General features: G+C 55.7%; 1 protein-coding gene across 1 annotated transcript in view; it reads right to left on the bottom strand.

The window, feature by feature from the left end:
• The window catches only part of CARMIL1 (capping protein regulator and myosin 1 linker 1), a 62,518-nt gene that overhangs the window by 29,723 nt on the left and 9,039 nt on the right, over nucleotides 1-23,756 (bottom strand). The window contains 15 exon segments of the mRNA XM_023746655.1: nucleotides 999-1,068; nucleotides 1,759-1,863; nucleotides 2,547-2,623; nucleotides 2,714-2,791; nucleotides 3,555-3,658; nucleotides 7,042-7,128; nucleotides 7,710-7,804; nucleotides 9,312-9,400; nucleotides 11,948-12,023; nucleotides 12,162-12,235; nucleotides 12,902-12,972; nucleotides 13,271-13,368; nucleotides 15,250-15,371; nucleotides 16,405-16,464; nucleotides 17,988-18,038. Coding sequence (XP_023602423.1) covers nucleotides 999-1,068; nucleotides 1,759-1,863; nucleotides 2,547-2,623; nucleotides 2,714-2,791; nucleotides 3,555-3,658; nucleotides 7,042-7,128; nucleotides 7,710-7,804; nucleotides 9,312-9,400; nucleotides 11,948-12,023; nucleotides 12,162-12,235; nucleotides 12,902-12,972; nucleotides 13,271-13,368; nucleotides 15,250-15,371; nucleotides 16,405-16,464; nucleotides 17,988-18,038 — 1,257 coding nt within the window.

The following is a 23,756-nucleotide window of genomic DNA, read 5'->3' as shown; positions in this document are numbered from 1 at the left end:
TGTGTGCACAGACGATGTCACAGTTAAAACAAGAAATAATTTAGGCAAACATGTCAGAGGAACGTAACTTGATTTTCAGAGCATGAAAAGGAACTGTGTGTCCGAGAATCTAAACAAAGGTGCCCAAGTCTTTACAATTCTATTACTTGCTGTTGGTGACTTCTCTGTTGAGAAGTGAATTTTTTACAAGAAAACCTCTACTTTCTATAAAGTGCAGTGAAAAAGTTTCATTTACAAATATGGGAACTCCAGGGGACATGTGAGCACTCGACGCCATTTATTTTATAAAAACCCTTAACTAGATACCACCCGTGGCCTTTCCCCATAAAGTAACATTTTCCAATTGTCAAACAGAATCCTATCGATGACGCAGGCTAGTGAGCGGTCCACGAAGTACTTACACACAGGCCCAGCTACCGGAAGCCGAGGAGAGAAAACAAAACTGTTATCGGCTGTGAGTCGACTGAGAATCAAGAAACTCACGTCTCTATCGATACACAATTTAAACCTCAAAGAGTCAGAAAAAGACACTTCCAACTAAAGTGTGTTCCCGAGACAAAACTCAGGCACGTGACTAGGAAAGCAACGGCTCTCCAGGTGCCGGGACCGTGGGCTACACTCCCCGGTTATCTGGGGCCGAAGGTCCCCCCGGGCTGCAGCTCCCCCAGGGCTGCGAACAGAAGTCCTTGAAATGCACGTGCCCTCTCCTTCACGGGCTCTGGGTTCAAGCGCGTGGTGCCCCGTGGTCGCCTGCAGGGCAGGCTGCGCGTTCACTGTGTCTCCTAGAATATGGAAGCCGCTGGGCTGAAAGTGGGCATTTTTTTTTAATCATGAAAAGCCCACGTGATGCTCTGAAATGGGGACCCGTGGTGTTTGGATCAAACCCACAGAACGGAACCCGGACCTTCCCTGACGTGTCTCTGCTTTGGTGATGCTGGAGCCACAGCCTGAGCTCTTCCCAGGAAAAAGGCGAACGGGGCAGCCGCCGGCGCCCTTACCTCGCAGCTGCTGAGGTCGAGGGAGACCGCCTTCAGGCTGCGGTTGCTGGTCAGGCTGAGCAGCAGCGCCCTGCGGAGGAACAGGCCAGGCCACACGTCACTGGGCAGGTTGGGGGCCCCCGAATGGAGCCCAGATGCACCCTGAACGGAGCCCGGAGGACGCCGGGGCCCGGGCCAGCACAAGCACCACCTCCCTGTTGACAATGACACTGCTGCCCCGGCCGGCGGCTCGGTTGGTTGGAGGGTCGCCCTACACTCCAAAAGGTGGTGGGTTCGATTCCCTGGGCACACACACACCCAGGTCGCAGGTTCAATCTCTGGTCGGGGCACATAAGGGAGGCAACAGATCGATGTTCAATCTTTCTCTCTCTCTCTTCCTCACTCCCTCTCTTCCTCCCTTCCACTCAATGTGCCCAGCTGGTGTGGCTCAGTGGTTGAGCGTTGACCTATGAACGAGGAGGTCCCGGGTTCGATTACCCGTTGGGGCACATGCCCAGGTTGCAGGCTCCACTCCCAGTAGGGGGTGTGCAGGAGGCAGCCCATCCATGATTCTCTCTCCTCATTGATGTTTCTCTCTCTCTCCCTCTCCCTTCCTCTCTGAAATCAAGATGTATTTTTTTAAATGAATCATTTCCTTCTGTGCCCCGAAGTGAAGACACCCGTCGGCCTCGTGGGCCTTGGGGATCTGCGTCTGCCCCTCCCCAGCTGACACCCACCAGCGGGACTGGAAAAGCTGCGGAGAAAACCGCAAACCACTCACTTTAAGGGCTCGGGCGCCAGCTTGGTGCCCGAGAGGTTGATGTGCGTCAGCGCCAGGGAACTGCTGAAAAACTGCCTGAAGGAGGGCGGCACCTCCTTCCCTTTCCTGAAAGACAGACACGGGTCACCTGGGGTCACCCCTGCAAGTCAGCACCCGACTCCCAAAAGGCCAAACGCGTGTTCAGACTCTGAAATAACCCACACATCAGCGATCTTTTCAGTAGAAATTTAAAGATAAAATAAAGAAGAAAAAAAATGACCCGGCCAGTGTGGCTCAGTGGTTGAATTGACCTATGAACCAGGAGGTCAGGGTTCGATTCCCTGTCAGGGCACAGGCCCGGGTTGCAGGCTGGATCCCAGTGTGGGGCGTGCAGGAGGCAGCCGATCCAAGATCCTCTCTCACCACTGATATTTCTCTCTCTCTCCCTCTCCCTTCCTTTCTGAAATCAATAAAGAACCTATTTTTTAAAAAGAAACAAAATGTCCGTAAGCTAATTAAGTTAAAGGAAGGTGGTCAGAGAAGCTGAGCCGTGGGTGAAGCCCTCCCTGGGCTACAGCGCCTGTCCCAGGTGAGACGCCCATCCTCGCCCAGTTCACGGCCGGGCTCACGGACAAGAGCATCCCCCTCGGGGGAGAGACCCGGACACCTGACCCCTCCGGGCCTGGTGCTCTCAGAGAACAGTGACTTCAGGCCTCCTTCCTTCCCGAGAAACATCCGCCCGTTACCACTCCGCGGCCACAACACGACACGTTTCCCTGAACGAGAGCGCCCGTGGCACGCGGTCCTACCGGTGAGAGAAGACGGTCCGGGAGAGGTTGAGCACGGCCAGGCACTGCAGGCAGCCTCGGAGCAGAGCCGCGCAGACCTGCGGGACGAGGGCAGGTGCCTCAGGGCCGGGGCCGAGGGGTGCATCAGTGAGAAAGCCCTCAACCTCCCCAGCAATGAAAGCCATTACCATGTCCAGGGCGCACTCGGTGCCGGATAAATCCAGGTGGGTAAGGGCGTTGGGCTGGGCCAGAAAACTGTACATGGGCTTGAAATCAAAAACAAGCAGCAACACGTTAGGATCTAGACACACACACACACACACACACACACACACACACACACTCTGCAAGTTAATACTCAACATCAATTTGCCCAAATCTCCCAGAATCCTCCTCCAGTTTTCCCAAGAGAATTAGCAGAATTTCATATGTCATTATATTATCTTCCTTGGGAGAAAAATAAGTAAATAAATAATCCAAAGCGTAGTTAAAATTATGCGTCAGCAAAAACAAGGCCGGATGGAACCTCAGCTACAGCTCCCGTTGCTGCACGTGACCCAGCTGCCTGGTTGGCTCCGTGTTCATCATTCCGGAGCGTGTTTCACGGGAGACGCAGAGCCGCCTGGTGGCCGTCGCTCGTGAACAGGGAGCGGGGTCAGTACCATGAATGTGACCCTGAACCACAGGAGGGTCTCGGGCTCCCCTCTCTGTCCAACGCAATGACCTTCCCATCCCTGGTGACCGCCCAATCCAACGAGAGCCCTCGACAGTCCTACTAACATTCTTGTTCTTAAGCTCCTGTGCAGCTAAGACCCGTCGGGTCTCAGGGGGTCGCAAGGCCTAACGGCTCCCCTCACCCCTGCGTGACTTTAATTAAGGAAGGCTCTGAAACTTCCTATAAACACTTCCCGAGCTCAGGATGAAACGAGGCGAGGGCACCCCGCTCAAGGAGACGGGGGCCACGGGCTAGAAAGCCCGTCAGACACTCCCCGGGCTCACGGGCACAGCGCTGGCCACGGCGGCACCCACCGAGAGGTCGTCTCCGCGAAGGGCGTTCCCTGAGAGGTCCAGGTGTGTGAGGGTGGTGGCGGTCAGCGGGTTGGCACTGAGTGACTGAGAAAGGCAGTTCACCCCTGAAACAGCGAGAAGATTCGGCTCAATGTCCAGGAAACAAAATGAGATCTAGGCCCGGCCAATGTGGTTCAGTGGTTGAGCATTGACCTATGAACCAGGAGGTCAGGGTTCGAGTCCCAGTCAGGGCACATGCCCGGGTTGCAGGCTCCATCCCCGGGGAGGGTGTGCAGGAGGCAGCCGATCAGTGAGCCTCTCTCATCACTGATGTCTCTCTCTCCGCCCCCTTCCTCTCTGAAATCAATAAAATATAAAAAAAAGAAAGACAAGGAAACCAAGAGGGCCCAGGGGGCAGAGGCCACGTGAGGGGGAGCCGGTCGGGAGGCAGGCCTGCGAGCCGGGCAGGGGCGGGGGCAGGGCTCTAACCTGCCCTCCTTATCACGGCTCAGGGTCTGGGCGGGGTCACCACCAATGGGGAGCCCAGAACATGCTGCTCACTCGCTGGGGTCAATAGAGGTCAGAGAATCGTAATCGTTCTTCAGATCACAGGACGTGGGCTATTACGAAGCGTTTTGTGTTTTTACTAAAACTCCAAGGTTCTCACTGTGTAATTTGGAAATACGGCTATTTCTAAGTCGAGTATACTTTTCAAAAAATATATATATCTGATCGGCTGCCTTCTGCACACCCCACACTGGGGATCGGGCCCAGGGACTGGGGAATGGAGCCGGCAACCCGGGCCTTTGTGGTTCATAGGTCGACGCCCAACCACTGAGCCACGCCTGCCTGGCTAAATGGAATATACTTTTACAGATTATGTTGTTTCTAATTCTTTACAGATTATGTTGTTTCTAATTCTGCAGTAAATTCCTGACTATCCCAGGCTGCCCCTGAAGAGAAACGAAAGGGGGCTTTATCAGGCCCGCCGGAGCCCGGAGATGCTCGGCCCGCCGGAGCCCGGAGATGCTCGCTCCGCTCGCTCGGGGAGAAGAGCTAGAGTTACAAGCAAGCGACTCCGTGGTGTGTCGGTAAAGTCCCGCAGCCACTGCTCAGTGCGAGTCCGCCCTTGGGCGCGCAGAGGAGACGGGAGCAGAGGAACACTTCACTGACGTTCGGGGAGGAACGTCTCGGCCATCCGCCCACGCTCATGAAGTGCGCACGAAATGTTTATACAAGCTGGGGTCGGGTCATGTAACAGCCCATCCGGTGCCCTCAGACAGTCCCGGAAGCTCACGTCCAGGAGGAGGTCAGAGCTTCTTGAGGGTTCACTGCGACAGACCCTCAGATCCTGAAGGACAGCACCACACTCCCCCCGGACGGCATGGGCTCCGGGACCCCGGCCACTTGTCAGCCTCCCACAGCCGGGCCAGCGAGAGGCAGTGAGAGCAGCGATGCCAGACGAGAGGCGCATATCTGACTAGTCTGTCAGATCAGGAACCTGCAAAGCCGAGAGAGAGCTTGCTGTCTGGAGGCAACACCTGCGATGTTTAAACGGGTGGGGAGCGTCCGGCCCTCGGGCCGTAGAAGTCACGAGAAATCATTTGGCCTGGCTCTGCCCAGGCAACAGGGGTGAGTTAATTAAATAATTTGACCAAACAGAGCAGGTGATTTTTAAGTTGATCATTTTGTATGGCCCACGAATGATGTTATAAATATCCAAATGGGCCTGGCTGGCTTGGCTCAGAGGTTGAGTGTCAACCTATAAACCAGGAGTCACGGTTCGATTCCCGGTCAGCGCACATGCCCAGGTTGCGGGCTCGATCCCCAGTGTGGGGAGTGTAGGAGGCAGCCGATCAGTGATCACTGATGTTTCTATTTCTCTCTCCCTCCCCCTTCCTCTCTGAAATCAATAAAAATAAAATAAAAATATAAATATCCACATGGCCCCTGGCAGACAGAAGGTTCCCACGCCTGTGTGAATGGCCAGCCTCCTGCAGCCTGCCCTGCTGCTGGGACTGTTCATATATGTTCCGTAACGGGACAACTGAGTCCAAAACATACAGAGAACACCAGACTCTCATCAAGAAAATCATGCAAAACCATGTCCTCAGTGAGGTCTGACAACCTTAACAAATAAATTCCAAAAAGGAACAGGTCGGATTGGTCTCCACAGCACAACGCCCCCTTGGCAGGCGCCGGCGCTTGGCAGGCGGCCAACATCTGCCCCGACTTCGGGAGCCTCGCGCCCAGTGTCATGCCGTGGCCAGGACAAGGCTCCCCCGCCCCCTCCTGAGGCCCCTCCACGGGAGGCCGGGCTCATGGGCACAGGAGCAGCAGGAAATCCAAAAACACAGGATGGACGGAGCCAGGCCCGCTCCCAGCCCCATGAGCGCAGATCGCCGCGCCGCATGGGGCACCCGGTGGGCCGGGCGCTCCTGTGAGTTAGCGCTGGAGGCTTTGCAGCTGGAGCGAGGGCGGCAGATGGCCCACGCCGAGGCCTGGCAGCCGGCAGGACAGGCCCCAGGAGCCTGCGAACCGTCCTCCCGCCAACTTCTGAGGGGCGGCGTGGGGAGGTGAAGAAACAATCTCTCTTGAATTAGGCGCCATGACTATCCATCTTTCCCGGAACTGAAATACAAATGCCGGGCAAACTGCACAAAAAGCTTACAAGGACCGCTTCATCCGAGTTATTCTGAAGCTGCGAGAACAAGGAACGCTTTTAAAAACTGTTCTGTCCGGCCGGCGTGACTCAGCGGTTGAGCGTCTACCTATGAACCAGGAGGTCATGGTTCGATTCCTGCTCAGGGCACAGGCCCGGGTTGTGGGCTCGATCCCCAGAAGGAGGCGTGCAGGAGGCAGCTGATGGATGATTCTCTCTCATCGCTGATGTTTCTATCCCTCTCTCCCTCTCCCTTCCTCTCTGAAATCAATAAAAAACTATCTTTAAAAATATGTAAGCAGGGAGGTTGCTGCTGATACGGCAGCCGTGCTGAGCGCTGGAGAAGTGGTCTGAGTCACTCAGGAAAAAAGGGAAGCTGGAAAAGTGCACACACACATCAACATCTGGTCCCCTGCACTGTGAAAAGCGATGTATGCCATAAACACTGCCTCTGTAATTAGTCAAAGTGTGTACACATCTCGGGGGACACCCTGTATTTTACTTTATTTTATTAGTCTTTTAATCCTCACCCGAGGATATGTTTTCATTGATTTTTAGAGAGCGAGGAAGGAAGGGGAGAGAGATAGACAGAGAAAGAGAGAGAGAGAGAAACGTGGATTGGTTGCCTCCCATATGTGCCCCAACCAGGGACTGGACCCAAAACCCAGGTACATGTGCCCTGACTGGGAACTGAACCCACAACCTGTGGTGTACGGGACGCGCTCCAACCGAGCCCCTGCCAGGCGGTAACACGAATATTTAAATGCAGACATAGGACTGAGCAATGATTCTAACTATTTAAGGTAGAGAACATCACAGACATAAAGTGAATAAGATATACAGTACCTTTAGGTGACAATGAGGTTTTAGATAAATTTAAATGTTTTAATCCCTTTGGGAGTTTGGCAAATTGAACACTTAAAGAGGACACACCTGAGAAAGGAAAGAAGAAAGGGGGATTATGAGAATTTTCATGTTTGTGCAAATCTGCTTCTGAGTTCTTCAATAAGTCCTTAGCAACGCTCCCCTCGGTGGAGATTTCTATGAGTATTTTCCACTCCGTTGGATGTCCTGTGGATTCCCAGCCACCCGCTCAGGGGCGGCCAACAGTGAGCATTCCCACCAACGGGTGTGAGAGCCAGGAGCCGACGAGAGCAAAAGCAGCCCTTAGAGCGTAACACAGCTCGGCCGGCGCGGCTCAGGGGTTGAGCATCGACCTATAAACCAAGAGGCCAGGGTCTGATTCCTGGTTAGGGCACAGGCCCGGGTCCCGGGCTCGATCCCCAGTGTAGGGCGTGCAGGAGGCAGCTGAACAATGATTCTCTCTCCTCACTGCTGTTCCTATTGCTCTCTCCCTCTCCCTTCCTCTCTGAAATCAACAAAAATATACTTTAAAAAAAGAAAAAAAGACCGTAATCACAGCTCAGCCGGTCTGCTCCCCACTCCCCGGGCCTGGCTGCAGTGACCTCCCCGCCCGCTCACGGCCGGCAGCGCGGGTCCGAGACTCCGGGTACCTCGGTCCTCCAGCGCGTTGCCAGCGAGGTTGATGGTGTGCAGTCCTGAGCCGGGGTTGTGTGCGAGCGCACTGGCCAGTTTCTGTGCAAAATCTCTGCAGACAAACACAACAGTGAGAGGAAGGACCACGAGGTGCAGAACGGCTCACACCCTCACAGCTGGAACAGCTGGAGGCAAAGCGACAGAGACCCTTTCTTCCCAGCGGGACCCGGGTGTCGCATATTTCTTAGCGCCCAATCCATTCCCCACATGAGGGTATGACTCCTGATCAGAGAATCCGCAGTCACACCCAAACACAGTTCATTCCGATGGCCAACGCCTCACTCCAAAGCAGAGAGAAAATCTTGTCATTGCCCCATTAAAGACACATTTCAGGCCTGGCCGGTGTGGGTCAGTGGTGGAGCATCAACCTAGGGACCAGGAGGTCACAGTTTGATTCCCAGTCAGGGCACATGGCCGGGTTGTGGGCTCGATCCCCAGTGTGGGGCGTGCTGGGTCAATGATTCTCTCTCATCATTGATGTTTCTGTCTCTCCTTCTTCCTTCCTTTCTGAAATCAATAAAAGTATTTTCTACATATATAAAAGGCTAATACGCAGTGTCCCCTCGGGAGTTTGATCGCTCACTATGATGTGCGCTGACCACCAGGGGCAGCGTGGAATGAAGGAAGGCCCCGCCGGCAGCCGGAAGGCCCCGATCAGCCCTGATCGCTGGCCAGGCCTAGGGACCCTACCTGTGCATGAATTTCGTGCACCAGGCCTCTGGTATACGTGTAAAAAATGGACACATTCAGGACGCTGTTGATAGTATGTGTCGGCCCCTCCATAACGTGGAGCAGCACCCACAAATGCAGACCCAGCTGCTCTAATTGTGGAGTTTAAAGGCTGCAATTGCCAGCACATTTTAATGAAAATTAAAATCGCTATTTTAGATGTGTTTCACTTAAAATAACGCACTGAGGGCTGTGGTTATGAAACTGCCACCCCTCCCCTCTTAGCAGTGGAGTCCTTGTTCTAGCAGATTCCCGCTCCCACACGCCCCACACAGGCTTGGGTCTGGATGTCGGAACCACGAGGTGCAGGCGAGGTAAGTGTGACTCGGAAAAGGGAGGCCAATGGCCAAACAGATCAAAGCAAAGTGGTAGAATAACCTGCAACAGGCTGTCACTACAGCTACCGTCAGAGACACGGATCACTACGGCACCCAGAACATGGGAGATGCTTCCTCAGCACTTTCCATAAACTTCCTCATTGACCCTGAGCTGTAATTTTATAAGGAAGGTGCTAATATTAAGTCCATTTCAAAGACGCAGAGACTGAGGCACAGAGAGCCCACACCAACTGCCCAAGGCCACAAGGTGTCTGGCTCAAGGGCCCACACACCAGGCACCACCAAACACGCCCCATGACACAACGGCAAGTGAGGTTATGAAATCCGTGGCCTCGGTGCCGATGTTAGGGATTCTGGGAGCTTTTTTAAGAAGGGAAACAGGATGTTCTCTATGTGAGGAGCCCACCTTTTCATCTTAACTGTATCTTAACTTTAGAGGAAATGACAAGACGTTCTAAAGCCACAGAGTCCCATGTGCAGGGAAATACTCACGTTCTCAGTCCAGCGTTTTCCAACACCAACTCCTCCAGCCGCCCGGACCTGCTCACCACCCTCAGGATCTGCTCACAGACATCGGAGGACTGCAACAGAACGCACGCGTTAGCCGCACCGCACACCTGCAACCACGCTCGTGTCACTGTCACAGCCTGCGCCACACTGTGACGACGTCAGCCGTTCGCGCACACGTTCATTCATTCTGAAAACCTAACTGAGCCCCATCACGAGGAAGGTCCTGGGGAGACAGTGGCATAAAGGACAAAGTCCCCACCGTCAAGAGCGTGCCATCAGCAAGAGCGTGCCATCAACAAGAGAACACACAGTTATGGCAGAACAATAAACAGGCCTTTTTGGTCACGGTCTGGGCACACAGAGGTGCATTCACCCAGTCTTGGGAAAACAAAAAGGAATTCCCAAAGAAAATGACATGCAAAAGGGAGAATAAAAACTAAAGGGCAGTGATGGTGGTGGTGATGGTGATGGTGGTGATGGTGGTGATGGTGGTGGTGATGGTGGTGGTGATGGTGGTGGTGATGGTGGTGGTGGTGATGGTGGTGGTGGTGATGGTGATGGTGGTGGTGATGGTGGTGGTGGTGGTGGTGATGGTGGTGGTGGTGGTGCGTGATGATGGTGGTGGTGATGGTGGTGGTGATGGTGGTGGTGATGGTGATGATGCTGGTGGTGGTGGTGGTGATTGTGGTGGTGGTGGTGATTGTGGTAGTGATGGTGATGATGGTGATGGTGGTGATGATGGTGATAATGGTGGTGGTGGTGGTGGTGGTGGTGGTGGTGGTAATGGTGAGACTGTGTTTGAATTTCTAAACGCCCCTCAGTAACCTGCCAAGTAGTTATACTGATATGCACACTCATTCATTCAACAAACTAACTTGACACCCATTTATGAAACCCATTTGAATGAGTAGCTATTATGAGCCACACACTCTGATAGCACTGGGTAGCAACGCATAAGGTCTGAGCTCCAACTCGCTCCCGACAACAGGAAGCTGAAGCCCTGAAGGTCAAGTAACATATCTAAGGTCACAGGGCCTTGTACTAAGAGTCAGACTCTGAAAACCGGGTCTGTGTCTCTTTTCTCACACCCACGGCCTCTAAAGGGCCCATAGTTCACGCCGGTGTTCCTACTGACATCGCCTTAGGTCACTCACCCCCAGGCCAATCCACAGACCCAGTGGCCTGTCCACTCGCAGATGTCCAACCTCCACTTTCCTCAGATGTACATCTCAATCCAAACCCTACTATGAAAATCTTTATTTTTTTTTTTTTACCCTCACCCAAGGATATTTTTCCATTGACTTTTTAGAGAGAGTCTAAGAGAGAGGGAAAGACAGGGAGAAACATCGATGTGAGAGAAACACATCAACTGGTTTCCTCCTGCACAAGCTCCGACCAGGGCCCGGGCCAGGGAGGAGCCTGCAACCGAGGTATGTGCCCTTGACCAGAATCAAACCCACGACCCTTTGGTCCACAGGCCGGCACTCTATCCACTGAGCCACACCGGCCAGGGCTCTATGGAAATCTTAACCACAAGTTCCTCTGACCTCTGAGAGTCGGAGGCTGGAATGAAAGAGGCGCCATTAAAAGACCTGCGTGATCTCCTGCCAAAGAGCGAGCAGCAGGAAGCTAGCTCTCGGAGGAGCCCCTTCCCCGTGGCTGCCGGGCCCCTGGAAGAGACCAGCCTCACAGAGCACCTACCCCTGTGGAAACAGACAGGCAGTGGCCCCCGGGCCCTATGAGAACCAACGCGTCCCCTTTGCTTTTATTCCGCTCACACACAGGTGCCCTCAAGTCGTCTGGACCGTCCATGCTGCCTCTCCGACCCCCAGGTGTAACAGTTCCCTAAGTTCCCAGGAGGGGTGCTTCGTGGAGGCGACAGGACCGTGAGTCTGCTCTCCATGCAGGTGAACCCCGAGTTGTTTTTGCCAACAGAAGGAGTGGGCACTCAAGGCCACACTCCCTGCGTTTTTCCTGCCTGAATCGTCCAAATTGCCCGAAGCAGCTGAAAACGCGAGGCAGTGCTTGTCTAAAGCAGCTCACAGACGAGAAAATGCTGCGGCCAAAAGGTAAACTGAGTGGGGGGGGTGAAAAGGATTAAGGAAAAGACAGACAAGAGAATGACAGCTGGGTCTCGGTGGGACGCTGCTCCCTGATGAGGAGACAGCGCCGGCGCCCACAAGCCGTGTCTTTATTTTATAGCAGATGCCACGAGGCAAAGTAGGGGCATGATCACATTGTTTACAGCGTTCTCGTGAGTCTCAACCTCACTCAACTACATGCACCTGAACTCTAGCACAAGGCACGTGGGGCTACGTGTTTGGACATAGGTTCAAGCTTAATTGTGCTGGGAGGGCCCTGCCCTCCAGCTGGGACTTGCACGTGGCAATGAGAGGACCCTGTCCTTTCATTAGTCCGAGGTTTGAACCTGGCCAAAACACTGTAGCCGCGCCCCATAAGAAAATGTTACACAGAACACTTTTGGGGGAAAAGCTCCCCAAGAAATACACATGTAGGCAGCCCACCAGCTCGGCAGGAAAACAAATCCACTTTTCTGATCGTCGGCAGGTGTTTGAAACCCAGCCTCCCCGCGCCAGGCGCCTCGCCCCCCCGCTCACCAGCCTGAGGTCCTTGGAGGACAGCTTCGAGAACCACTGGTTGTACTCCAGGGCAGCGATGATGGGGATCAGGTCCCTGGAAGCAGAAACAACGAAGGCCACGCTCTTACAACAGCCAAGATCCACGCCGTCAGCGCCCCGCGGGCTCAGCGGCCGTGCGGCCCTGGCTCCGAGCCGGAGGGAGAGGGGAGGGAGAGGGGAGGGAGGCCCTCACCTGTGGTCCAGGTGACTGAAGTCCTGCAGGTTCAGCTCCCGGGTGTCCTGGGTCAGATAGATCGTGTCCACATCCTGTTGGAAACACAGCGCAGTTGTGTGAACAGTCCACGTCGGTCGCGGGGGAGCAAGAGAGACGCAAAGGCAGACAAGGACATGGGTGGATTCGTACATGATCTGAGCAAAGAAGACTGTGAGCAACAACAAAGGGTGGGAAACAGGGAAACAAGCCAGGCAGACACTGAAAGAGTCTCTGTGTTTATGTGTGTGTCTGTGTCTGTGTGAGTGTGTATGAGTATGTGTTGTGTGTCTGTGATTGTGTAAGTGTGAACAGGTGTGTGTTGTACATCTGTGTGTGTTCATGTGAGTGTGTATGAGTGCATGTTGTGTGTGTGTGAGTGTGTGTGTATGAATGTGTGTGGTATGTTTGTGTGAGTGTGTGTCTGTGAGTGTGTATGTACTGTGTTGTGTGTCTGTCTGTGAGTGTGTATGTGTTGTGTCTGAGTGACTGTATAAGTGTGAACAGGTGTGTGTTGTGCGTCTGTCTCTGTGTGTGCACGTGTGTATGAGTGTATGTTGTGTGCGTGTGAGTTTGTATGTACTGGGTGGTGTGTCTGTCTCTGAGTGTGTATGAGTGTGTTGTGTGTCTGTGAGTGATTGTGTAAGTGTGAACAGGTGTGTGCTATGCGTCCGTGTCTGTGTGTGCATGTGAGTGTGCACACTGCACACAGGCACACTCACCCACTGCACTTCCTCCCTGTACGGGAAGCCCAGCCAGTCGCAGACACAGGCGTACATCTGCGAGAACCCGCCTGGAACAGAAGCGGAAACGGGACAGGTTTTCGGGGAAGCGACTGTGAAGCTGAAACTTAAAAACTCCCGCGCGACCGGCGCCGACGGGCGGGCTCCTTCTCTGCTTGGGAACCAGGACGCCCTCGGGCGGGCGGGCGGGCGGGCGGGCGGGCGTGGGATGTGTGGAGCTTAAGTACAGCCCCCGTCCACCGCCTGCTGATTACAGCTTCCCACCGACTGCACCCGCCATGCGCACTGGGGCAGACCTCACGGGCCTGGCGGGCCCCACGCAGCCTGAGCGCCGGGGGCTGTGCTCACCACAGGGGCCCTGCTCGGCCGCCGGCTGGCTGTCCCACTCGGCCTGCAGGCTGGCCAGCCGCTCTGACGGCTCCATGGACACCCTCTTCAGGATTTTCCTGCAAGATCACAACAACGAGGAGCGTCAGAAATCAGGTGTTTCAGACTGCACGCAGAAATCTACTTTTTGAGAGGCCATTCTTTTATTTTTTTTAAATATATTTTCATTGATTTCAGAGAGGAAGGGAAAGAGAGAGAGAAACGTCAATGATGAGAGAGAATCATCCATCAGCTGCCTCCTGCACACCTCCTACTGGGAATCGACCCTACAACCGGGGCATGTGCCCTTGACGGGAATCGACCCCGGGACCCTTCAGTCCACAGGCCGACGCTCTATCCACTGAGCCACACCGGCCAGGGTGCCACACTTGTCGGAGTTTTCTGCACAAACCATGTCCACCTCATCACTTCACAGCCAGGCATCTGCCTCTCCCTCCCAAACCTGGCACCACGCAGGTCAAGGCTGCCTGTGCCCTCACGGTGCCAACCCACCAGACAGCTCTGCCTGAGCGTGCCTGATGCTGACCCACTGTGGACAGCCTCTGCCCGAGCGTGCCCAATGCTGACCCACTGTGGACACCCTCTGCCTGAGCGTGCCCGATGCTGACCCACTGTGGACAGCCTCTGCCCTGAGCGTGCCCGATGCTGACCCACTGTGGACAGCTCTGCCCCGAGCGTGTCCGATGCTGACCCACTGTGGACAGCCTCTGCCCAAAGCGTGCCCAATGCCCAGTGTCACCGCGCCAAGCCCTCTGGCTCTGGGCTCCCGGGGAGTCTCACCCACCTTGCTCCTCACTCTCCTCCTCGACTCGACCGCTCCATCTCGGGCTCACTGTCAGGACACTTTCTGTCCAGGGCCCTCGTCCCAGCCAGGCCTCACCCGCGGTGACACCGTGACCCTCACACCTGCTGGGTCTACAGCCCGGCCCTTCCCTTCAAGCTCCAGCCCCCCCCCCCCACCCCCCACGTCCCCACCGAGACATCCTGCAGGTCAAGCTCAGCGTTCCTGATGCAGGTGGTCAGGGTTTATCCTCAAAAGCACCCACCCAAGGAGGCGCTCTGGCCTCAGCGGCAAGGGAGACAGGCCAGGACCCCCTGGGGCAAAGCGGCTCAATCAGGTGAGCGTGTGGCTGACTCAGATGTGAGCACAGCGTGGTGTGTCCCAGGTGCCGGCACTCTGTGACCCCATCGGTGTTAACAGGTTACTGTACTGGCCCAACGGCACCAGAGTCCTCTGGGAGAGAGCCTGGGTTCACTCAGGCATTATTCCTACACGGCGTCTCCTTCAGAACATCGGGTGATCATCTCGTTTAAAAAGGTGGAACGAACCCCTAAGCAGTTGTCAAACTAGAAGACAGGGGCCCCAATGCCGTGTGATGTGTTGGGACACAACAGTGAAGCAACCAAGTTTGTGTGTGTGGCTGTACTTCGAGCACTTGTTCGTACAGAAGGAATATTAACCCTGTGTCTTTGGGGAAAAAACACAAAAACATCCACACCCACCCTAGGACGCGCTCCCCAAGTACAAACCTGTCCCCCAAATCCTGAGCTTACATGCTTAACAGGCAGACATAAACACGAACTGATATCTTAAGGTGTATTTCAGAAAACCGAGAGAAAAAGGAAAGAGGCTAACTATTATGTTTACGTTCGTTTTGGGGTTTTTTTTAGGTTTCCTCTTACTGATCAGAAAATAAAACACAAAGGAATGGCGTTCTGCCCTCACTAACCCGCAGGTGACGCCCGCGCACCGAGCCTTGGTCCCGGGCACCCACGGAGCGCTGGGCGCAGAGGTCCCACGGGAGGATCCCAGAGCGAAAACCTCACCCCAGCGCCTCGGCGAAGCGGGCAGAGCCGCACAGAAAACCTCAGCCGAGGAACAGGGGCCGAGTGGGAGGAGGCCAGCCCTCCCCCGCCCCCTCCTGCCCCCCGGGACTCACAGGGGAGACAGGCCGGGAAAGATCCTCCGCAGGCAGGAGCCCAGGTGCACCAGCACCTCGCTCACGTCCTCGGGCGCCGCCATCCTCAGGGACAAGCTGTGCTTCTCGGTTTCCACAGCCATCTGCAGGGGGAAGGGCGGGGACCGCGTCATCACAACCCCGTCCCTCGCCTGTGTGACTGTACGTGACAGAAAAGAATGCCCTGCCCGGCCCACGGGGCTCAGTGGTTCAACATCAACCTAGGAACCAGGAGGTCACGGTTCGATTCCGGTCAGGGCACGTGCCGGGTTGTGGGCTGATCCCCAGTGAGGCGTGTGCAGGAGGCAGCCGATCCATGATTCTCTCTCATCACTGATGTTTCTCTCTCTCCCTCTCCCTTCCTCTCTGCAATCAACTTTAAAAATTTTTAAAAAGAATGAGGCCCTGAGGTTGGAGGACGGGTGGGAGGGCCCACGCCAGGCAGCAGCAGGTGCGGCGCTGGGACCCGGGCTCCTGACCCCTCAGGGCTGCTGGCCCCAGTGGCCTCCGAAAGCTTTTCTATAAACCCCAGTTCTGGAAACGAGTCCCGTCTGGAATAGGCTCGGTTACCCAGACGTAAGAGAAAACTCTGCCGAATCCCTTTCTACGTCGCTCCCACCTGCTCTAGAAAGCCATTGTTGTGCATACGTGATAGGAATTCATGTTTCTTTAATATATATATGTATACACACACACACACACACACACACATACACTTTGATTGATTTCAGAAAGGAAGAGAGATAGAAACATCAATGATGAGAAAATCATGGATGGGCTGCCTCCTGCACGCCCCACACTGGGGATCAAGCCCGCAACCCAGGCCTGTGCCCCGACTGGGAATCCAACCGTGACCTCCTGGTTCACAGGTCGGCACCCAACCACTGCACACACCGGTGTGGTAACGAGTTGTTCCCGCACAATTACTGAGAAGGTTTTCCTCACGGGAACAGCCCCGACCCTGCCCACGAGGCCCCTTCAGCTTCTCTTCGGAACCTCCGGGTCCCTCACCTTGCTTTTCCACATTCTCTCGAGAAACGTTCAACAGTGAGACCAACCAGAGGATGTTTCGCGGTGTCAGACCCTCAGGGGAGGGGATGACCCCCGTCCCGCCCACGGTCTCCGTGGCGCACTCACCTGCGCGGGCTTGCTGCAGGTGACGCCCTGAATGTCCAAGTAGCTGAAGGTCAACTCGAGCTGCAAAGAGGGGGTGGGGGGGACACAGACCTGTGATCAGGGCTCAGAGCACAGTCCAAGGTGAAAACGCTGCAGTCAGCGATGCACCAGCAGCCGGAGGTGGGCTGGCGTGTCTCCATCCATCACCGAGACGGGCCCTCGATGGTCCGTATTTCAGAAAGGGCACTACGTGCTCCCGATCCCCCGGGAAGGTGCACGTGCGACTTCGTAAGTTTCATCCTGGACAAACCCACTGGGAAGTGCTGGCATTTCTACTCTGGTTTTCCATTCATTTAGAAATGAAGTGTGAAGTGAGGCATCTAAACCCACTTTTTCTTTTATGTCAATGTTTGCTTCAGAGTCACCGCCGGATGACGTCACGTCCATCGTCCTTCTTTCTGAGCCCTGACCCCTCCGGGCACACGGACCACTCAGGGAGCCGTCATTCCTCCTGCCGTCTCCCATGAGATTCACATTTTGAATGGGTTTAGAGAAACACGGTATTGAGGAGTTTTAAACCAGGCTTAAGTGAAACATAAATAAAAGCCCTCTCTCCCCCTGCAGGTAGGGAAATAATTGGTTTCCTTCTTGTTTTAGCAATAAGGGTCCCTTCCACTCTTCTCCTGGGATCAGCACTTATTTTCTTCAAAATAGGCCCAGCCCTGGCCAATGGCTCAGGTTGGAGCATCGTCCTGTAGCCCAAAAGGTTGTGGGTTCGATCCACGGTCAGGGCGGGTAGAGGAGGCAGCCAATCAATATCTCTCTCTCACATGGATGTCTATCTCTCACTCCCTTCCTCTCTCTCTAAAATCCATGGAATCAGCCTCAGTGAGGATTTAAAGAAACCGTAGGTCCAGTCTCCCCTCCCTGCCTTTTTCCTGGACAGTGGCCACCGACCTCCCTGGCTCCAGCCTCTCACGCTCCTGCAGACAGTGGACGGGGTCGGGGCCTTTGGTCTGTCCTCTCCTTCCACCTAGAAATGTAATGGGACCAAACCAGACCCAAACCCGGGACCCTCTGCTCCCTCGAGTGGGTGGTACTATCATATGTGTGGTGCATGTGTGTATGTGTGCACATGGATACGCGGGGGTGGGCTGTACCGCCCCATGTATGGTACACATGGGACGTGTTTCTTGGTGTGTGCACGTGTTGTGAGTGGTGCATGTGTGTGGTGTTTGCGGTGCATTTGTTAGTGTGTGCATGTGCTGTGTATGCTTGTACATGTGTGCATGGTGTGTGCGCGCATGTTTGAGTGCGTGCACATGTGTTGTGCATGATACATGTGTGCAGTGTGTGTGGTGCATTTGCTGGTGTGCGTGCGTGTAGTGCATGTGTGCACGTGCGCGTGGTGTGTGTGTGTGCGCGCATGTGCCCTGTGTGCATGGTGTGTGTGTGTACATGTGTGTGTGCATGGAGTGTGTGCATGTGCACGTTGTGTGTGCATGGTGCGTGTGTGCACATGTGTGCGTGGTGTGTGTGTACGTGTGTGTGCGTGGTGTGTGTGTGCGTGCGTTGGCAGGAGGAACCTCGGCGCCGGCACTCACCTTGGAGGGGATCCGCGCTGCGAGCAGGAAGGCCCGGCAGGTCGTCAGCACCTGCGGCGGAGAGAGCGTCAGTCCGGGCTGCGGCACTGGAGCGGGTCAGGGCGCGGGACCAGAACCAGGCCCGCCCTCCCGGCCTGGGCCCGCTGTCTGCCCTCGGCCTCTCCCGGCCGCCTGTCCTGCTCCCCCACCTGCTCCGTGTCCCCCCGCGTTCCCACCTCCCCCTTTCTCCCCGCCCACGCTGCCCGCACCCGGCGTCTCCCAGCCTCCTCCGCGCCGGCCCGTTTCCCAGCAGCCTCTGCGCCCCACGTGACAGCTGCACGCCGTTTGCGACAGAGACGCCATCGCAGGAGGAACACGGCCTCCTGGACGGGACTCCGCTCCCAGCGCCGGACAGAGACGCGGACAAAACGTGAACCCCAGGCCCGGCTGGCCCCGCGGGCTCGTCCTCCCCTCCCCGGCGCCAGGCTCACCTTCCGGTGAGAGCCACGGCGGGGTCCCCCCCAGACCCCGAGGCCGCGTCCCTGCAGGTGCGGGGTGGGGGGGGGGCGGGGGGCAGGTGCTCCCGGGGCTCACCTCACCTCTGAGGCAGGACAATTTTGGTGAATGGTCCCCGGGACAGTTTCCCAGTGAGTTTTAGGGAGACGGAGAGAGACGTGGACCCGACCAGGGCCGGGCGGGGAGGAGCCTGCACCGAGGTCCGTGCCCATGAGCGGACTCGAACCCAGGACCCTCCAGTCCGGGGGCGGACGCTCTAACCACTGAGCCACACGGGCGAGGGCTGCTTTTTATTTTTTATTTCCCTTGTGACCCGCTTCCCTCCTGGCTGTTTGCTTTCCATCCTCCAGAACACGCCGCATGACAGGCCTGGCCGTCTCAGCCGGGGACCAAGCAGTCGCTGCCCACCAGGAAGGGGCCCAGCCCGGCACCCCTCATGGGGGAGGGGGGGACCCCTCAAAGCCGGACCGCTCCCCCAGGCCTCCTCCTGCTGAGACTGTTCACTGCAGGGTCGGGTGAGAAGTCCCTGAGCCACCAGCACCTCCCTCCTCCCGCCCACACCCACCTCCGGGGGCTGCGATTGGGAGCAGTGCCCCCAGGGAGGGAGGAACTCTAAATTCCGCATTTACACAGGCGGCTTCCAGGCCCGCTGAAAGCAGAATGTGGGTTGCGGGTTCGATCCCCAGGAGGCCGGGCAGGGAGCAGCCCATCGACGATTCTCTCATCGCTGATGTTTCTCTCTCTCCCATCCTCTCTGAAATCAACAAAAATATTTTTTAAAATGAAATAGTAATTTCACCACCTTCTTTACCAAATCTGCTTACGAGTAACAAGTGGCCTGAAGTTTCCCGCCTCCCGTGCTCCCCACTAGACGTGCAAACGAGCAGGAATATGAGTCTGGGCCCCGAGGATCCGAGACGAATCACGGTGAAACCGCAAAGGCTGGCTTGTTAAGACTTGGCCGTCTGCACCCCAGCAGGGTGGTTCTGTCAGCGCCGCCTGCCCCGAACGCCAAGGTGAAACATCCCCAGTCGTTCACTCCTCCACCAAGCCAGCCGGCAGAGGCGTGTCATGCTCCCCACCAGCAAGAACCCCCAAAATGTTCCCACCACCGTGTGCCTCTGCCGTTCTCCCCGGCGAACCTACGATCCCAGGGCCTGGGAGAGGTGGGCACCCAGGGAGTGCCAGGCAGTGCGGACGAAGGAAGCAGGTGGGTGACCAGGAGGGGACTCGGCGCTTCCCACTCACTCTCCCGTTCCCAGGCCTGGCCCCCGAGGACCACACCGCAGCGTCACCAAGGGAAGCTTCCGGAACATTAATGCACCTGTGTCACTCAACTACCTGACCCTATTACTGACGTCCTCACCGCACCAGCAAGCCAGAGCCCCAGCCCGTCCTCGCTGTCGGCCGGGTGGCACCCCCAGTGAAATCCCAGGTGCCTCGGTGACTGCGTGTTCCCGAAAGGCCACGCCCGCCCATCACGGAGCTCAGCTCTCTGTTAATAACTATGTTGGTGTCCAACGGCCCCAGACGATGACTTCTTTACGGGAAGATTGTCTTAGTCATCACTGCGTCCCCCACACGGAGCAAAGCGCTCGCCACACAGCAGGTGTAGGAACACTGGATGGATGGATGGATGGATGGATGGATGGATGACAAGATGAAACAATTACATCCACTCAAAAAAAATCACAGGCAGCCTCACCGAGGATGTGTTTATTGATTTGAGAGAGAGAAGCGGAAATCAAACTCAACCCTTTGGTGTATGAGACGACACTCCAACCCACTGAGCCACCGGGCGGGGGCAGCCCCGCTTTTCAAGACGATCACAGTAGACTTGCCCAGAGGAGGGTAAGCACAGACGGGCTGCGTAACAAGATCCTCCCGTGAGCAGCGGCGACGGCAGAGGGGACACCTGCCACGGAGGGCGGCCCTGCTGGGCTTCGCTTAACCTCCCAGGGCAACGAGGTCGGGGAAACCCTAGGAACCGGCAGGTGTGGGCTTCTCTGCTCCAGAGGTAACAGTCTGAGAGCAAATCTAAAAATAGAAATGACTTTCAGCCCGGCCAGCGTGGCTCAGTGGCTGAGCATCAACCTATGAACCCAGGAGGTCAGGGTTCAATTCCTGGTCAGGGCACAGGCCCGAGTTGCAGGCTCGATCCCCCAGTGTGGGGCGTGCAGGAGGCAGCCAATCAGTGGTTCTCTCTCATCATTGATGTTTCTCTCACACTCTCTCCCTTCGTCTCTGAAATCAATAAAAAAAATATTTTAAAAAAACAAATAGAAATGATTTTCAGGGAGTGCTAAGAAAAAACGGGTCAGTCCATGCCAGGCCTTCGCCCAGCGGTTCTGGACGGGCCCACCCCCGGGGGTCCATGTTCCACGGAGACCTCAGAGCTCTCTCCCTCACACCCCCTCCCACCCCTCTGCCCAGCAACCCCACCCCGTCTGCAAGGCCCCGATGGCTCCGTTCCAAGAACAACTGGAAACACGCCTGGACATAGGAGAGTTTTTAGGCTGCGTATTTCTACACGGTGAGAACACTGCCCTCCACAGCCTGGCATGGCTGGTCTATAATTTCTTAGAACTGACAGAAATTCGGAAAGTGTGAATTCAGGCGACTGAGTCAAAGCGAAAAAAGGGCAGGAAAACACACGGCTTCTTGACTCAGGACAGTTGGGACAGGGCTGGGCCCCCTCCCTTCCAGCCGCCTCCACCTGAGCCTGGGCTCCAGCACCTTTTGCCTCATCTGATTTGGAGCCGGCTCGGGGGTCGTGTCCACACCCGCAGGCCTGTGTCTGCTGCCCATTAGGATGCGGGGCATGACACCAGGAGGCAGCGGGCACTTGGCTTCATAAGGAGCTGGTGTGTTTGGGGGAAAGGCCTCCATTCTCAGAAATCCCGGACTGTGGGAGCTGCCAGGCCTGAGGGCTGGCCTTGAGCAGGGGTTTTCCAATGGTTTTCCCCCTGAGTACTTTCTGCAAACAACGCCTTACCTGAGGCCATTATGTAAAACAGATGGAAGCCAAGCTGCTTGGGGCGAAGTGAAGGCGCCTGGAGATGGGACCAGGTCCCTTCCCCCTGTAGCTCTGGGTCGGGGAGATGGGGGCTGGGTTGGTCCTGGCGTGGGATGGGGCAGCCGGGGGGGAGGGGGAGCCCTGGGGAGAGTCCAGGGCTGACATTTACGAGCGGCACAGAAGGGCTTCGGTATCTTCAGAACTTCCTGTTTGTGCCCGTGTGGCTGGGCCAACGAACTCACTTTCCACAGCAAGTCAGTCTATACACACAAAAGTGAAAACATGGTCCTAGCCAGTTTGGCTCAATGGGTAGAGCACCGGCCTGCGGACTGAAGGGTCCTGGGTTCGTTTCCAGTCAAGGGCACATGCCCAGAATGCAGGTTTGAGCCCCAGTATGGGGGGTGCAGGAGGCAGCCAACCATGATCCTCTGTCATCGTTGATGTTTCTCTCTCTCTCCCCCCTTCCTAAAGTTTTATTGCAAAACAGCCATGTCCACTCATTGTCATACTGTCCGCAGCGGCTCCCACTCAGAGGTGGAGGCGAGGGCGCAGAGACCTGGCCTGTGGGCTTCACACACTTGCTACCCGGCCTTTTACAGGAGGAGGTTCTGCCCACATCCTACCGACTGTCCCATAGAACATGTCAGATAATTAACGTGGAAGACTTACCCCACCGACTGTCCCAGAGAACATGTCTGATAATTAACATGGAAGACTTCCCCTACTGACTGTCCCATAGAACATGTCTGATAATTAACGTGGAAGACTTCCCCTACTGACTGTCCCATAGAACATGTCAGATAATTAACGTGGAAGACTTACCCCACCGACTGTCCCAGAGAACATGTCTGATAATTAACATGGAAGACTTACCCTACCGACTGTCCCACAGAACATGTCTTATAAATAAGGCGGAAGACTTACGCAGCTGAAGGCATTTACAAGTGTCGGGCCAGGGCAGGCCACCCCGAAAGACGCCCCCTGGGGCACGTTGATCCCTTTGAACTACAGTTACTTAAGCAGCTGCTCGTGCAAGAACACTGGGGCCTCTCTCTGTGTCCCCCAAGCCCAGAGGTGAACCTCCCCGGGGACAGAGTCCTAACCACCAGAGTCAGGGGGTGCGGGGCCGACAGGTGTGTACACAAACCTGCTCTTTCTTTCATTTACTACCCAAGCCCCAACTCGGCTTAACTCCTCAGTGACGAGCACCCAAAACTACTAGTAAGTCTCTTTCTTCTCGCAAATCCTCACAAATGTCTTGTTTCTTCCGTAAAAAAGAGCACATTGCCTGCTTTGGAGTCACTTTCTTTTTTTTAAAATATGTTTTTATTGATTTCAGAGAAGAAGGGAGAGGGAGAGAGAGAAACATCAATGATGAGAGAGCATCATCGATCGGCTGCCTCCTGCACAACCCCCACTGGGGATCGAGCCCGAAACCCGGGAATCGAATTGTGACCTCCTGGGTCCGAGGTCAACGCTCAACCGCTGAGCCCCACCGGCCGGCCGGGCCGGGTCACTCTCTGAGCACCCATGTTTGATCCCCGCACACACAGTTACCCTGGCTTTTCTCCTGTTAACCCGTCTCGTGTCGAGTGCACTGTCCGTCCAGCGCCAGCACTGGGGAGGGGGAGGGGGACTTCCCGGTCCCGACAGAAGTTAATCGAATGTGCTGCTTGCTTCTGGTTATTACGGCTTTATTTATAGCCTCCAAATTGAAATCTACCAAAAACATGCCTCGAGAAAAAAAAAAAGGAAAAGGAAACCTGATGATAAGGAGACATTTTCTGGCTCTAATTCAGGCCATGGCATACTTCACGTCCAGGAGAGCCCTTAAGGAGCAGACAGATTCCATGGATGTGAAAACAAAAAAGACAAAGAAAAGAAAAATGTGCCTAAAGAAACCGAAGGCTCTGCGACCTGGAACCAGGCGTCGGCCCACACAGCACCTGGTCTCTAACACAGAGGAACACGCCAGCCTCACGGGGGCTGAGCTCTGAGTGACACGCCGGCCACACGGGGGCTAAGCAGGGAGAGCCCTGAGGCTGCGTCTGCTGTGCCCCACGGAGAGGCCGGCCGTCCCAGGAAGTGCCTGGAAAACCAGCCATCCCAGCCCTTCCCGCAGGGAAGCAGGGGACGCAGGGAAGACAGAGGTGAGAACAGAGGCCTTGACCCTGACCTGCCCCTGTTATACCTGCACCTGTCACGCCCACCCTGTCACACCCGCCCTGTCACACCTGCACCTGTCACACCTGCCCTGT

Source organism: Myotis lucifugus, unplaced genomic scaffold (genome assembly GCF_000147115.1).
Source record: "Myotis lucifugus unplaced genomic scaffold, Myoluc2.0 scaffold_716, whole genome shotgun sequence".
Classification (NCBI taxonomy): domain Eukaryota; kingdom Metazoa; phylum Chordata; class Mammalia; order Chiroptera; family Vespertilionidae; genus Myotis; species Myotis lucifugus.
The sequence above is the reverse complement of the archived record's forward strand: the minus strand, read 5'-3'. Positions and strand labels throughout refer to the sequence as shown.